The sequence below is a fragment of the Sordaria macrospora genome, chromosome 6, assembly GCF_033870435.1.
Source record: "Sordaria macrospora chromosome 6, complete sequence".
Taxonomy (NCBI): Eukaryota; Fungi; Ascomycota; class Sordariomycetes; order Sordariales; family Sordariaceae; genus Sordaria; species Sordaria macrospora.
In genome coordinates, this window is record NC_089376.1 from 3,215,852 (window position 1) to 3,228,337 (window position 12,486).

The window sequence follows — 12,486 nt, forward strand, 5'->3', positions numbered from 1 at the left end:
ACTAACCTAAACTACATGTCAACACTTTTAAAGGTCTCGTGAATGTCGTTTTGTAATCACAGCTTTTGAGGAATGATACTGATGGTAAGTATCCCAGAAACATGAACACATACAGTCGAGACCTTTACATTGAGGAGACCTATACAGTAGAGCGGTCCCTCGAAGCGCACCAACGGCGGTATGTGAGTCCTGCTTTTGTAGGATTCAAGATTCCATGCTACCTGCGAGCTCACGTATTCAATGCTCTATCCGATGCGATGCTGGTGTTGGCGTGCTGCAATTCAAGGAGCTAGGGACGGACGGCATCCTGCGTAGCTGCCCCTGCGGCATGTCGCATGGGCATCGCAGGATTTGGGCTAGGCAGTTGCTGTCTCTTGCTGACCACACTGACCACACCTGGCTGGTCGCCAAGAAAGGCGATCATTGATGATGCTGGTGTCGTGCTTCGTGGGGGGAATGGACTAGGGTTCATGAGATGGGGCTCGTTGAGGATCTGTAGGCGAACATTTAAAAAGAAGCGAGGATGACAAAGACCACCTCCAGGGTCTGGAGGGTCTCCAGGTCGTTAGGGGGGGTCACCCCTGCCTACCCTGCAGTTGGGGACAGGGCGGTATGTACAGCTCGCAGGCGGTAGGGGCAGAGCTGCTTCGGAGCAATTGCAGAGGACCCGACGTCCTCAGATAGGGTGCCACTGTTGAGGTCGGCGCGTGCAAGGGCCTCTCCACTAACATCAGAGATACATACCATCTGACAAGCAACAGAGTTACAACGCTTCAGCTCAGGTAAACTCGCCCACTTTACCTAACAAAGTTCAGCTTGCGACTTTTCCCTCGAACTGAACAATTTCATTGTCACTCTGTTCGCCCCAAGAAACAAAGGCGAAAGATCTCTTTGGCGCGCCACCCGCTTTGGAAAGATCGGCAGCATTGTTCGGATTGAATTCGCCAGTCCATTTGGCTTGCTTCTTGCACCTTCTCGTAATAACTCCTTTGATCATTGCGGCGCAAACCGATACAACTACCTACCGCCCTCCTCGAGCTTTCCTCTCCCGTCCACCAAGCACCAACGAATCGATTTCTCAAAGATCGCCGCTGGGCAGCCTTGTCTTTTCCGACAAACAAGAGCCATTCACCGTTACTCCCAGCCGCTTGCATTGGTTACCCTGCGTTCGACTTAATACGGCAGCCTTCCAGCTCATCGTGCCATTCCATCCGCCGACAGCCCACAGCCTACAGAATCCCACCTTCGCTTTCCCCCTCCAAACACCACAGTGGACCCGACCTTGACGTGTCTGCGTGGCAGAGTCCCCGAGGCCGCCTGTGCCTTCGTCAGAAGCCTCTTACTTGGTAGACTTGGTCATCACAGTAGCCTCTGGCACACTCGACCGATTTGCGCATCGAATCACACCGTTCATCGCCGACGTCATATTTATAGCGTCCCCACCATGGACCACTTTCCGCGACTACGCCCGCATCGGCGCAAAAGAGACATCACCGCCCCCAGTTTGATCACCACACCTACCACCATCTCCAAGTCAGATAGTACCTCTGAGAAGACCGAGTCTCCAGCTTCAGCTGAATTACCTACTCCTACCGCCGCTCCTTTGCCACGTCCTGTCCATAAGCTCAGTCCGTTTCGAGTATTCTCACGTTCTTCCAAGAGAGCCCGCGAGGCCTCTCCCACTTCGCACAAACAGACACCTTCTACCGCCGCCGTTATGGCCCCTAACGGTACCGCAGACCTTTCTGCCTCGCCGGCCGAGAGCAAGATGTCATTAGGGCAACAACTTAAGAATGACGGCCGGCCCAAGATGCCCTCTTTCCTGGAACTAAGCGATTCTGGTAAGCTCCATGGCTCACATCTACTGCTCTTGCCCTCTCTCCAAGACATACACACTAACAGGTCGCTTTCATATTTCATAGAAATCGAGAACAGGTTCCAAGAGATCGTCTGGCTCGAGCGCAAGCGTATCCTAGAAGCGACACAGAATCCCTCTCGAGATTTCAGATGGGCCCGAGTAATGGGACCGCACCTTCGGCTGCTCGACAGATATGGCAACATACAACCCTGGCACAACAACCGAATCAAACTCCAGGTGCCCGAGGGTAAGATCGACTACATCAATGCCTCGCCCATTGTCCTGAACCCGACAGTTCTCACCACGGCCGATGGCGAAGCGAGCAGCACACAAGAGCCGGATCGCTACATTGCCATGCAGGGCCCCAAACGGTGTACTACCGACCATGTATGGCGCATGGCGGTTGAGCAGCTCGAGAGCCCGGGCGTGATCGTTATGTTGACCGAGACTCACGAGGGCGAATATGAGAAGTGCTACCAGTACTTCCCCCGAACACCAGAGGATCCTCCACTGGAAATCAACGAGCGGGACGAGTTCGGCGATGGCTTCCGTGCCACAATTCGGTGCGCGGAGATCGAGGATACCCCGGCCGGTGATGCGATCGAGCTTCGCAAGATGGTGATCCATGTTCACAAGCCGAAGTCGAGGAAGAGCATGGACAGCAAGAGCAACGGGTCTCAGAGCAAAAGGCAAACTCCCGAGCCGGAAACCGAAACCACTGAGGAGCCTAACATCACGTCACCTCTCACCCAAATGGCAAAAGAGACGGAAGTAAACCTTACGATCAGTGAACCAGGAGAGACAGTAGGCCGGAACTCTGGAGAGGAGGAAGTCGAAGAGCGCATCGTGTGGCACTTCCTCTACAAGAAGTGGCCCGACTTTGGCGTCCCGGACCTGTCCGATCTCGACAGCTTCTTTACACTCATGGCGCTATCCCGCGAAAAGAATGCCGGCCCGCAAAACCCTCGTATCGTCCACTGCAGCGCAGGCGTCGGCCGCAGCGGTACCTTCATAGCGCTGGAGCACCTCATGCGGGAGCTAGACGTCGGAGTGTTGGAGAACTGGGACGAGCGGTGCGCCGCTGCCGCTGGCGGCGAGTCCTCCTCGTCTACGCCTTCTGCAAGAACGTCGCAGGAGGAAATCATGTCACCCACGAGCAGCACAAAGGGCGCAGAGGACAACGACTTGATTTTCCAGGTGGTCAACCAGCTCCGAGAGCAGCGCAAGACAATGGTGCAGGCCGAGAGCCAGTACGAGTTTATTTACCAGGTCATGCGCAAGCTGTGGCTGGATAAGTATGGAGGCGACGATGGTGGTGGTGGCTCGAGGTCCTCGGGAGAGAGGGCGTCTAAGAGGCTGGAGGTTGATCCTGGTGATCCCTTCTATGTGAACGGCTACTCGAACTCGAAGAAGTAGGGCGGTTCGTTGAGTTTTCCCGGTGAGCATTCAAGGAGTATGTCCTCCTCGTCTCCAGGCTTTCGGGGTTGGGGTTATGATCGGTTGGGTTAGATGGCTGTCTCTTGTGGGGATGAAGAAGGCATCACAATTTGTCAAAAGGCGGTTAAGCAAGCAGCCACTAATTAGGTGTCTGGTCGGGAAGGCATGATACAAGTAGACCGCGAGACGGTACGAAAAGAGGTTTTACATGAAGGGAAACGGGCAGCATGGATGGGTAAGGGGCAAAGATACCAGTAAACTAATCATCTCCTTGTGGACACAAAGAATCCGTCTTAGATACCCCCCGTTGCATTTTCATAATATTATTGCATTGCATTACATTGCTGTTCAAGTCACTTTGGCAGGCACTATCGGAATCTCGCAATTTCCGGTGTACTAGCTAGCTTGTTGGTACAAAATCATCCAGCCCAGCTTACGCGTCACTCTTCAGCTAAGTGCTACAGGTTTCTCAAGAGGAAGAAAGGTGATGTTCCCGTAGGACGAGTAAGACCAATGTGTACAGTGAAGAACATTGTGGACACTAACCCACCAAGCCCAGTCACCGGAGGTGATACTAGTGGAAAATCAAAATGGATACAAAAACAAACCCCCCAGAAGGTGTGTGTGGCAGGCCCGTACCGGAGTCAAGCCTGGAACTTCTATACTGGACAGGGCAACCGGAAAGGGAAGCCGATGGTGAACGGACGGGAGGAAGAATACGAAACCATGAGGAGAAGGAGGTGCAGGATGGGGGAAGATGCGAAAAGAAGGGTAAGGTAAGTGATCAAGGACCACGTCACGGCACCATGCTCTACATTATGGACGTTCCGTTAGTAACCCTCCTACCCTCCTACATACTATGCGGTTATATGCAGAACCGAATGGAAAGTGTATGATGCCTTACCTGGCTGCTTATTTGAACGGTGCATCACATCACATCAGCGCACGGCACCAAGATGTAAGTCATCCTGGTAGGTTGGGTAGTGGTAGTGGTCATGTTCCGGATCGGATCAGTCATTTCCCGCTTCGTCGTCGTTGTAGGTAGTGGTGATGGTGGTGGGCGTCGTCATCATACCTTGCTGGTAATCATCAGAGACGACTAAATAAATGATAAAACAGCGGGACAGCAATTGATACCACACACACATAAACACACACACCCCGGATCCGAGATCCGAGAAAAAGTGATATCGGGTCGGGAGGGTTCTTCTACGTATGAGTGCCCGTGTGACAACCAATATACCTGTACCAACTAACAAAGGCAACGGATCAATGGATAGCCATAGCCGTACGACGGTACGAGTACCACCCGCCCCAGGACGAGACGCGCAGGCTTCCCAACTTTAGGACTTTCAGTTAGGTCATTACTGGAAATATTGGAGACTTGGAAATTGGAGATTGAAGATTGGAGATAGGAGAGAAACCGGGTATATGTGTGTAGGTTCGTAACTTGGTTTTATGGCTTTCTAGGACAGTTCTTCCCGTCTATACCGACCGTCCAAGGTGGAAAGGTCGGATGGATAACTTGAGTACCTTATAAAAAAAGAGAGAGAGGGTGTGTGTGTGTTATATCTTCTATGTTTTGTGTGTGTCTGCGTCCTTCTACCACCTTTCCAACTTTCCAGCTTCCAGCCTAAACATAAAAAACCGCGGACATCGGACCGAACGTAGCCCGTCGGGTGTGGCTAAAGTCTCCTCCAAAGCTGTTAGATCGTTGACCGACGTTGTGCCCTCACAAAGGCTGTAGGTCCGGGTCGGTCAGGTCGGGTCGGTCAGGTGTGCCAGGCCAGTCAGTCAGTGTCTAGTGTTTAGAGAGTAAGGTAGCTCTAGGTAGGACCAAACGTTGAGCAGCTCCGTGTAGATTTAGAGGTGCCATACCATACTCGGGCACGGCTGAGATACGAGAGAATATAGAAGTAAGTACATATAAGAAGGCATGAGAACGCTGGACAAAACGAGACACACGAGAGTGTCTCGGAAGAGGACCGTTTGAAAGCCGACCTAATTTCGTTGATTCGCATTTTTCGACTGTCTTGTCTTGTCTTGTCTTGTCTGACAGTGACAAATGACAGGCTTTTGACAGCCTCAGACTCAGGGCAATATCCGAAATCATGCACTCGTTTGATAAAGTCGAAATGAATTTGAGTTTTGAGTTTGAAGTGCTGTTAAGCTGAAGAAGTCGAGTGGAAGAAGTCATGGTTGTTCGTGGATGGATAGCTTCTTATCTCGAAAAATGCCAAGACCCTTTTTACCGTGGTAGTTTCAGGGGTCAAAATATCAAAGTATCAAAGTATCAAAAGGGTCTAGAACTTGTGGGGTCTTTCCTTAAAGAAAAAGAAGGATCCAAAACACCACCTCACTTTCATCTGTCAGAAACACCTTCCCAGTCTCGTTAATGTCAAAGATGGTTGAAAATTCGGGTTCCATGTGCGTTTGACAAGGGCCACGGCTCCTTTTCTTTTCCCTTCAAGGATCCTTCGGATTCGCATGAGGTGACCCTAATCCTCTTCTGAGAAAGTTAGAACATCCCCAACCCTGTTCAGCCGCGTGTCAGCCATGTGGTGATATTGCTGAAAACGGGCAACGGACAACGGGACAACGGGAGTCTGGACGATACACTCACGGTCATTTGCTGAATGACGGGGTGTAGTGTGAATCCCGTCCGTCCGTTGGTTTGAAGGAGCCGACACTGGGCGCGAGTGGCAGTCTGTGTTTGTTGTTGTTGTTGCCCAGTTTGGCGAGATGAAAAGAGATGGACGAGCTGGTGTGCTGGATGGGGCATGTGTACCCGTGGGGGGTTTTGAGGGATCAGCCTGGTTGGTATAAGTGATGCCGAGTGCCGATTCGGTTACCACTTCTTTTCGTTGATGGTCATACATACTGAAGGATGAACTACCTTACATACACTAGTATGGGGGTGGTATGGGACGATATGGCCATCCTAGTACTTTCGGGTAAGGGTTTTAGTGAGAAAGATGGAAGGTTCGGCTGCGAGGAAATACCGTTGAACTCCAGCTGTCCATGTCCTCCGTTGCGAGATGGGAAGCTCGTGTTTGTACGGAAGCCGTCGTACCGTGGCGCCTTCTCAGACAAGACCGGACAAGTCTCATCATGGAACACTTCCAATTACCGAACCCCGAAAAACAATCAACGGTTATGCCAGTGTCGTTCAGTTGGCTCTTTGCGCTAAGAGGACAACGGCCTGAGAAAAAAAGGATAAAGATTAAGCCAGAAAAATGCCTCGGGCCGCAGAGGGTGTTTGGCACTAGTCAAGATGTCCGGGGCAGAGTTGGAGCATGCGAGCCTGTTGAACAAGGGCCTCCGGAAATGAGCGATAGACGCTGGTCGGCGCTGATGGGCATGGCTGGCGTTGTTGATGTTTTGACAGCAACTCTTTACACTTCATCCAAGGGTTTTGGACCACGCATTGCTGATAAAGACAAGTGGCCTTGGTGTTTTGCTGGGAGCGGTCATGAAAAAAAAAGGGTAAAGCAGTTGATATATGACGGTTGCTATTTTGGTGCTTGAACAATGCATGATTGATTGAGTCCGGGGTTGAAAAATGCAAAGGCCTGAAAGGTTACTTGTAGTGTACATAGAATAGAAAAGCAACCTCAGGGCGGTGAAGGAGAAAAAGACCCGGATGAGTGGTTGGACGGTAAGAACGGTTCACTTTGGATGCCACCTTTTTGGAAACGACGATGGATGGCAGAGTAACCACCGGGAGGAAAGCTAGATTGCGGTGGTGATAGTTTGGTGGGTAACACGTCGCAAGACTCGCCTGTTGCGGAGTATCTTGAGGTATCGTTCGTAAACATGGATACTTTTTTGACCGGCGCCAGCATGTGAAATTGTACATGTCCAATTGTGGTTGGAGAATGTTGAGGCCTAAGTGTATGCATCTGGTGATATTTAGTGTAGTGGGTACATATGCTAATTGTATCTTGAATATTGTGTAGAAACAGATATCCCCAAGGAGCATTTCGCTTGCCATTGTTTCAAAAGTCGAACCGAGAGCAACCTGGAGCCATGCATCTGTTCATCAGGGACCGCAACCCATTCAGTGTGGTGTAGTCACTCTCACCTCAAGGGCTAGAAGCAGTTCTTATGGACGGCCAAGTATCTCCAAGATTTTCTTGAACAACACAAAGTTGCAATGAAAAGTGAACATGCATTGAGAAGGACAGAGGAACTGCCCCACCTCGCCCACCATTGCATCGGAGCGGGTCTTTGTTGTGTGGAACCCCAAATGCGTGATCCTGACCAATGCCACTGGCAGCATTGGCTGGCTAGGGGGTGTCTACCTGCGACGGCACACGAACAGCAGCCATCCCAGCAGACAAGTCCCCAGTGGCCCAAGCTAGAACTTAGTTTCACATCGGTCTTCTTACAAAACAACGATTCAAATGGGGCAACCTCCCGCCGACCCATGCACCGAGTGTCGTTGCATGTCGGGCCCCTTGTCGGATGGCCCGGGACTCCGAATCTGGCAAAGGGCTGTCAGTCACTGTAGAGGTAATATCCACTCCCGGCCTTCTGGAAGCTTTCTCTTCAAAGACCTGGCCCTGCATCCAACCAAGAGCTTGTTGAACGTTCGAGGCTCCCGCTCACTGCCTCTTCACTGCTACTCAAGCACTCTCACTGCCGCTCAAACCTCAATTCAAAACGATCTTCTCGGCCGTCATTTTATATGGGACCCGAACTATTTACTACTAAACAGGGCAGGAGATAGTATCGATCCCGTCTCCATCCATCTGATCCAGTGCCTCTGTTCCGATCCCCGGATCCAACAGACTCTGCACATCTCTCTCACCCACTCATCCCCTTTCTTCAACTCATTCATATACATACATCTACCTACCTATCTCCAGTTCATCCCATCCTCTCACCTAAAAAGCTTACTCGGCAACTACCCTGCCTTGGTAATCCCGTATCCCATATCCCGTCCCGTCCCGCCTGTCCTCGAGGTAGTCGGCAACAACAACAGGCCAACACACGCACACACACACTCGGGCTGCGGCGCTAGCCACTTTGCCAACCGAGACTAAAGCCCACCCGGAAATTGTGAAGCTCAAGAGCTAAAAGAGCCAGACACTCAACACGAACTGAACCGCCAACGGCGCCGAAAAGAGAGGGTCTTCGGGCTTTGCCTCCCAAACTCTTCGCCGACTCAAGCTTCCACCAAACGGTCTGGACTATCAAAATACAACACTTTCAACGGCACACATCAACGGCAATGGCACGTGGGGCATTCGCAGCCCGCGAGTCCTTATTCTAAGGTTAACCATGCCCTCGACCTTAAGAAGAAGTAAACCAACTTTTCCGGCTAATGCGAGGCATCAACCTTTTTTAGTGACTTTCTTTCTTTTCATTGCGCCATCGCCTCATCACTAGACATACTGGACTAGTCTGCTTCTGGCTCACCTTCACGTGCACCAACGCATCCCAATTTACACCACCATCCTATCGATCTCTTCAACATCCATTCACACGACCTGCGGCGCATCTGCCACGGGTTCAGGTTGTGTGTGCGACCGGAAATCACAACGAGAAATACCCCTGGCTTGAGGGCTGGCTCCCCCACACCCGATTCCCCTTCAGGGCGCTCGCCCCTCTCCGGGGTTACCCTACTGAGCGGTTGTACAGCTCGGACAGTCAAAGGTTACTGAAAAAACGCCTTGAGCGTAAGAGTCAGTCCGGATTTGTGAGACTGGCTTATATCAAACAACATCAAACGAAAAACATCACGGGGTTGTTTGGGGACCATACGGGACCATACCCGGTGCCTTATTTGGACACCAGATAAGATAGGGCCAGACACCATGACGTCGATTGTAAGTGAGCTTTGTTACTTGTGACAGATTTCCCCCGAGCGCAAATCCCCAAATCCTTAGCCCCGGGCCCCTTTGTTACGAGTGAGTGGCACGTTCAGCCTGATGGCTGTTTCAAACCGTCCACCACTTCAACACCTCTCCAGCTTCACAACCCAACCACAAGCCCAATCTTACGTCCTATCACGACACTACACATTCAAACTCATACCCTCACCCTCCACCGAGTACCTTCCCTTAATGCTCACCGCTTTGCCCGGTGCTCACCCTCCTTGTTTTTTTTTGTTCCTTTTCTGTCCTATCCCATCTCTTCCTGATCCTGCTCACTTCACCGGGACTGTCTTGTGTTCCCCCACGTTGCTGAACCGACAGGTTGGCGCGCTTGTAATTTGAGGTCGCAACGCTTGTGCTTCCTTCCTCTTGTGCTTGCCTGGTCTCGTCTAAGCAAGTGTGGCCGGGCATGTGGATTGGCTTCCTTTGCGGCTAGTCGAGGTAGAGGTAGTACTGGAAGTTGAGCAAGTCAGAAAGCAGGTCTCCAGGCCGGGTGTACAAGTACATGATGATGATGCTTGCCGTCTCATCCTGAATTTCGCGGCGCAGAAAACGCTTCTTTTATCTCTCTCTGTCTCCTAGCAACGGGAATCCCCTTCCGGCCTTTTTACACAAGACCGGGACACACCCATGCCAATCACCCCCATCCATCCCTTGATAATCCCTAGGGACGACACCACCCTCACCATCACGCCTTCTACCACTACCATGTTCCTACCATACCATCAGTGTCGTCTCCTCTATCGCTCATGATTATATATGCGCATTAGCTCTTCGTCACTTACAAGACAATGTTGCCTTGATTCTGTTTGGGGGAATGGATCTCGAGTCTGAGACTTGGACCGCAAGTCCTTTGTTCGATCCCGTTGATCTCGACAGGATGCTAACGCAAAACCCTCGTCTCCAGCTATGTCTGGCGCATTATTGCGACCTTCACGGGCCTACCCCCTTGATGGTCACTGAAGGACTCCCTGTTCCATGCAGCACATGTTATGAGGAGGGCCAGCAACACGACCACAGCCATGGTACCGACCAGCCGGCTCCGAGTGCCACCGCAGCTAATGCCTCGGCCCATGCAGTGGCCGCCGCCGCCGAAGCGCTACGCCGAATGGACCTCGGCGGCGGTGGTGCTATGAGGAGCGCTTCCGCGCCTGTATCCGAGGAGCAAGCTCAGGAATATCGCGCATCTCTTCGCCGGGTCTCCCAGACTGTTGGCACTTCTTCGGCCGTTGAAACTCCTCCACGTAGTCCGCAGATTCCATCCGGGGCCCCATTATCACTACAGGAAAAGCGACGCAGCGACTCGGGATTCCGCAAGACCTATGACGACTACGTCACTCGCCGAGCCGGCCCGTGCGATAACTGCGCCTTGACGCTACCCAAACGACAGGAGAGCAGCAAGGACGCAAATCCGGAACCGAAACCGGAGCAGGGACCAACATTACGGACACGTGCTCCCTTCGCCCGCGTGTTCTCCGGAGGAATGGACGAACCATCGCCGCCAGTTTCACAAACCTCCTCGTCGATCCCATCCGAGGATGAGTCGACGACCAAGTCTCGGCCCTCACATCGACGTGCCGGGACCACGGCCTCCTTGGCATCACGTTCTAGCAGCAGCTCCGCCCAAGGTGTTACGGCACATACGCATTATCTTGACTACACCTCAACGCACGAGCCCGTCGTCGCAAGCTCGTTCTCCATTGTTCGCGCATCCTGTCTACGGACGCTTTCACTGGAAACTCTTCCTCGCCCTCCAGCTACTGGATATCCTTCCTCAGGTGGCAACCCGGCGATTACGCCGAGCGCCTCACCCAGCACACCAGCCTTCGTCACAACACACAGTGTTGGCGCGGCAGCATCCGGCGGGCCAATATTTTTCGGCGACCCTTCTACCGGTTACACAACGGCCTACATCTTCCGAATCCCCGACGTCCATGCCCGAGGCCACAAGCGCGTGTACGCTTTCCTAGCCCTGAGCACCCACCGCGAGCGCCTCGCCATGAAGACCTTTGGTTTTGTCGCCGCTGCCTTCCGCGACATGGCAGCCTGGATCCAGACACTAGCCGAGCAAGAAGCCGAAATGTCCCTCCAGGAGTCATCAGCAAATAGCCCCGTCACGCCCGGAGGCGGAGGATGCCCTGGTTACGGAAGCATGCACTCGGAACCAGCCGCGCCCGCCAGCCACATTCCCACGGCCAGCGGACCGGGCGGCGGTAGCAGCTTCCTCATGGGCGGTGGCGGTCTGTCCCGGAGAATGGGCAGCAGCTTTTCTGCCTCCGGAGTCGCGCTAAAGCAGCGAGGCTTGGCGGAGCTGGTTGGGCTTCCGGACTTCTTTATTGAGCTCCATGCTAGGTTCGTGAAGCTTTTGTTAGAGCTGCGGGTTGTTCTGGGGTCTTAAGTGAGCCTCACCCAGCAAGACGCTTCAGTTATGGACAACGAATTACGCCCCACCAGACCTACTTGGACAAACAATGGTTGGCACGCTCCATGTACATATATCCATCCATTCATCCATCCATTCCTACGGAACTGCCTCGATTGTCACAAACCCCAAACCCAACACCAAACTATACCACCACCAGTACAACTACTACTACTATAACCGAAAAAAAACGGTTGTGTGTGTACCAACAATAGCTTGACTTCAACGTCAATGGAGACAAAACTCCAACACTCCCACCAGCGAAACTGCACTTCGATGACAAACAACAGCAGCAGCAACAGCAGCAGTCTCAAGTATTGTGTTATGTGGGAGATCATAAGTAATGGGTAATGAATTAATGACCTGATAGAAGGCGCGCGAAGGGTTGAGCACGCGTGGGCATGCCGGGGTGTACGAGGAAGAAGGGGAGAGAGAGGAGAGGAGAAGGGGAAGGGGACGATAGTACCTCCCTATGTGTGGAAAGCAGGAAACAGGAAATCAGGAAAGAGCGAAGCTGCCTCGCTTCAAGCCTAACATTTCATGTTCCTTTTTGGCTGTCGGGATTCAACAACATAGACGGACGGATGGATCATTATATCACCGGGTCGGTCGGAAAGAGGGAGAAAAAAAGGGAGAAATAAGGCAAAAGCGGGAAGAAGAAAGAGGGCAAAGCGAAGCGAACGGATTCGGAGAGATAGATGGGATGGGATGGATGGGTTGATGGATGTGAAAGTGGTTTACCTTTTTTTTATCCCTTGGTACTTGTCGTCCTCTTCATCATTCATCAGTATCACCCACCACCACCACCATAGCCACCGCCTTATTTCCTTCCTTCTCTTTCTTTCCTTTCCCTTTCCCCCCCCTTTTTTTTCCCCTCTTTGAAGAGA

At 52.3% G+C, this 12,486-nt stretch overlaps 2 protein-coding genes across 2 annotated transcripts; both read left to right on the forward strand.

Moving 5' to 3' along the window:
• The first annotated feature begins 799 nt into the window (after positions 1 to 799).
• SMAC4_03698 (uncharacterized protein) lies at positions 800 to 3,649 on the forward strand. Its single transcript, XM_003351343.2, has 2 exons — positions 800 to 1,841; positions 1,923 to 3,649. Exons 1-2 carry the CDS (start codon positions 1,445 to 1,447, stop codon positions 3,272 to 3,274), a joined length of 1,749 nt encoding a protein of 582 aa, XP_003351391.1. The 5' UTR covers positions 800 to 1,444; the 3' UTR covers positions 3,275 to 3,649.
• A 6,345-nt stretch (positions 3,650 to 9,994) lies between these two features.
• SMAC4_03699 (uncharacterized protein) lies at positions 9,995 to 11,575 on the forward strand (the record flags this gene model as incomplete). Its single annotated transcript, XM_003351344.2, has 1 exon — positions 9,995 to 11,575. One exon carries the CDS (start codon positions 9,995 to 9,997, stop codon positions 11,573 to 11,575), a length of 1,581 nt encoding a protein of 526 aa, XP_003351392.2.
• Positions 11,576 to 12,486: the final 911 nt, after the last annotated feature.

Bases quoted from the DNA above. Each gene is read 5' to 3' on its own strand.
- SMAC4_03698 (XM_003351343.2), top strand. From the start codon at position 1,445: ATGGACCACTTTCCGCGACTACGCCCGCATCGGCGCAAAAGAGACATC. The intron at 1,842-1,922 runs GTAAGCTCCATG...CATATTTCATAG, and splicing joins CCTGGAACTAAGCGATTCTG to AAATCGAGAACAGGTTCCAA.